Source organism: Cariama cristata, unplaced genomic scaffold (genome assembly GCF_000690535.1).
Source record: "Cariama cristata isolate BGI_N322 unplaced genomic scaffold, ASM69053v1 scaffold24984, whole genome shotgun sequence".
Taxonomy (NCBI): Eukaryota; Metazoa; Chordata; class Aves; order Cariamiformes; family Cariamidae; genus Cariama; species Cariama cristata.
The window spans coordinates 1,413-2,025 of NW_009613843.1; the positions used below are offsets into that span (position 1 = coordinate 1,413).

The following is a 613-nucleotide window of genomic DNA, read 5'->3' on the forward strand; positions in this document are numbered from 1 at the left end:
CTACCTGCACACCAACTGCCTGGAGCTCTCCATCTACCTGGGCTGCGACAAGTTCCCCCATGAGAGCGAGCTGCAGCAGGAGTGGGAGAACAACAAGGAGTCGCTGCTCACCTTCATGGAGCAGGTAGGTGCTGGGGTGTGCCAGGCAGGGAGCTGGCAGCTGCCCTGCCCGCCCCATGCGTCTCCTCTTGTCCCCTTCCCTTGCGTAGGTCCATCGGGGCATCAAGGGCTTGGTGACGGACCAGCAGGGAGAACCCATCGCCAATGCCACCATCGTCGTGGGGGGCATCAACCACAACATCAAGACAGGTAGGGCACCGGGCAGGGTGCCGGGCAGGGTGGCACTGTGCCGCCTCCTTCACACCCTGCCGCCTCCCCTCGCTGTCTGCAGCCAGCGGCGGGGACTACTGGCGCATCTTGAACCCGGGTGAGTACCGCGTCTCGGCTCGGGCCGAGGGCTACAACCCCAGCATCAAGACCTGCAGCGTCTTCTACGACATCGGAGCCACCCAGTGCAACTTTGTCCTGTCCCGCTCCAACTGGAAACGCATCCGGGAGATCATGGCCATGAACGGGAACCGACCCATCCGCCGCATCGTGCCTGGACGCCCCA

At 64.1% G+C, this 613-nt stretch overlaps 1 protein-coding gene across 1 annotated transcript in view; it reads left to right on the plus strand.

The window, feature by feature from the left end:
- LOC104160928 (adipocyte enhancer-binding protein 1-like) overlaps nucleotides 1-613 on the plus strand; it is a gene marked incomplete at its 5' end in the record, with an annotated part of 2,341 nt that overhangs the window by 1,409 nt on the left and 319 nt on the right. The window contains 3 exon segments of the mRNA XM_009699187.1: nucleotides 1-124; nucleotides 210-309; nucleotides 392-607. The exon segment at nucleotides 1-124 is cut by the window's left edge and continues 46 nt beyond it. Of these exon segments, the coding sequence (XP_009697489.1) occupies nucleotides 1-124; nucleotides 210-309; nucleotides 392-607 (440 nt within the window).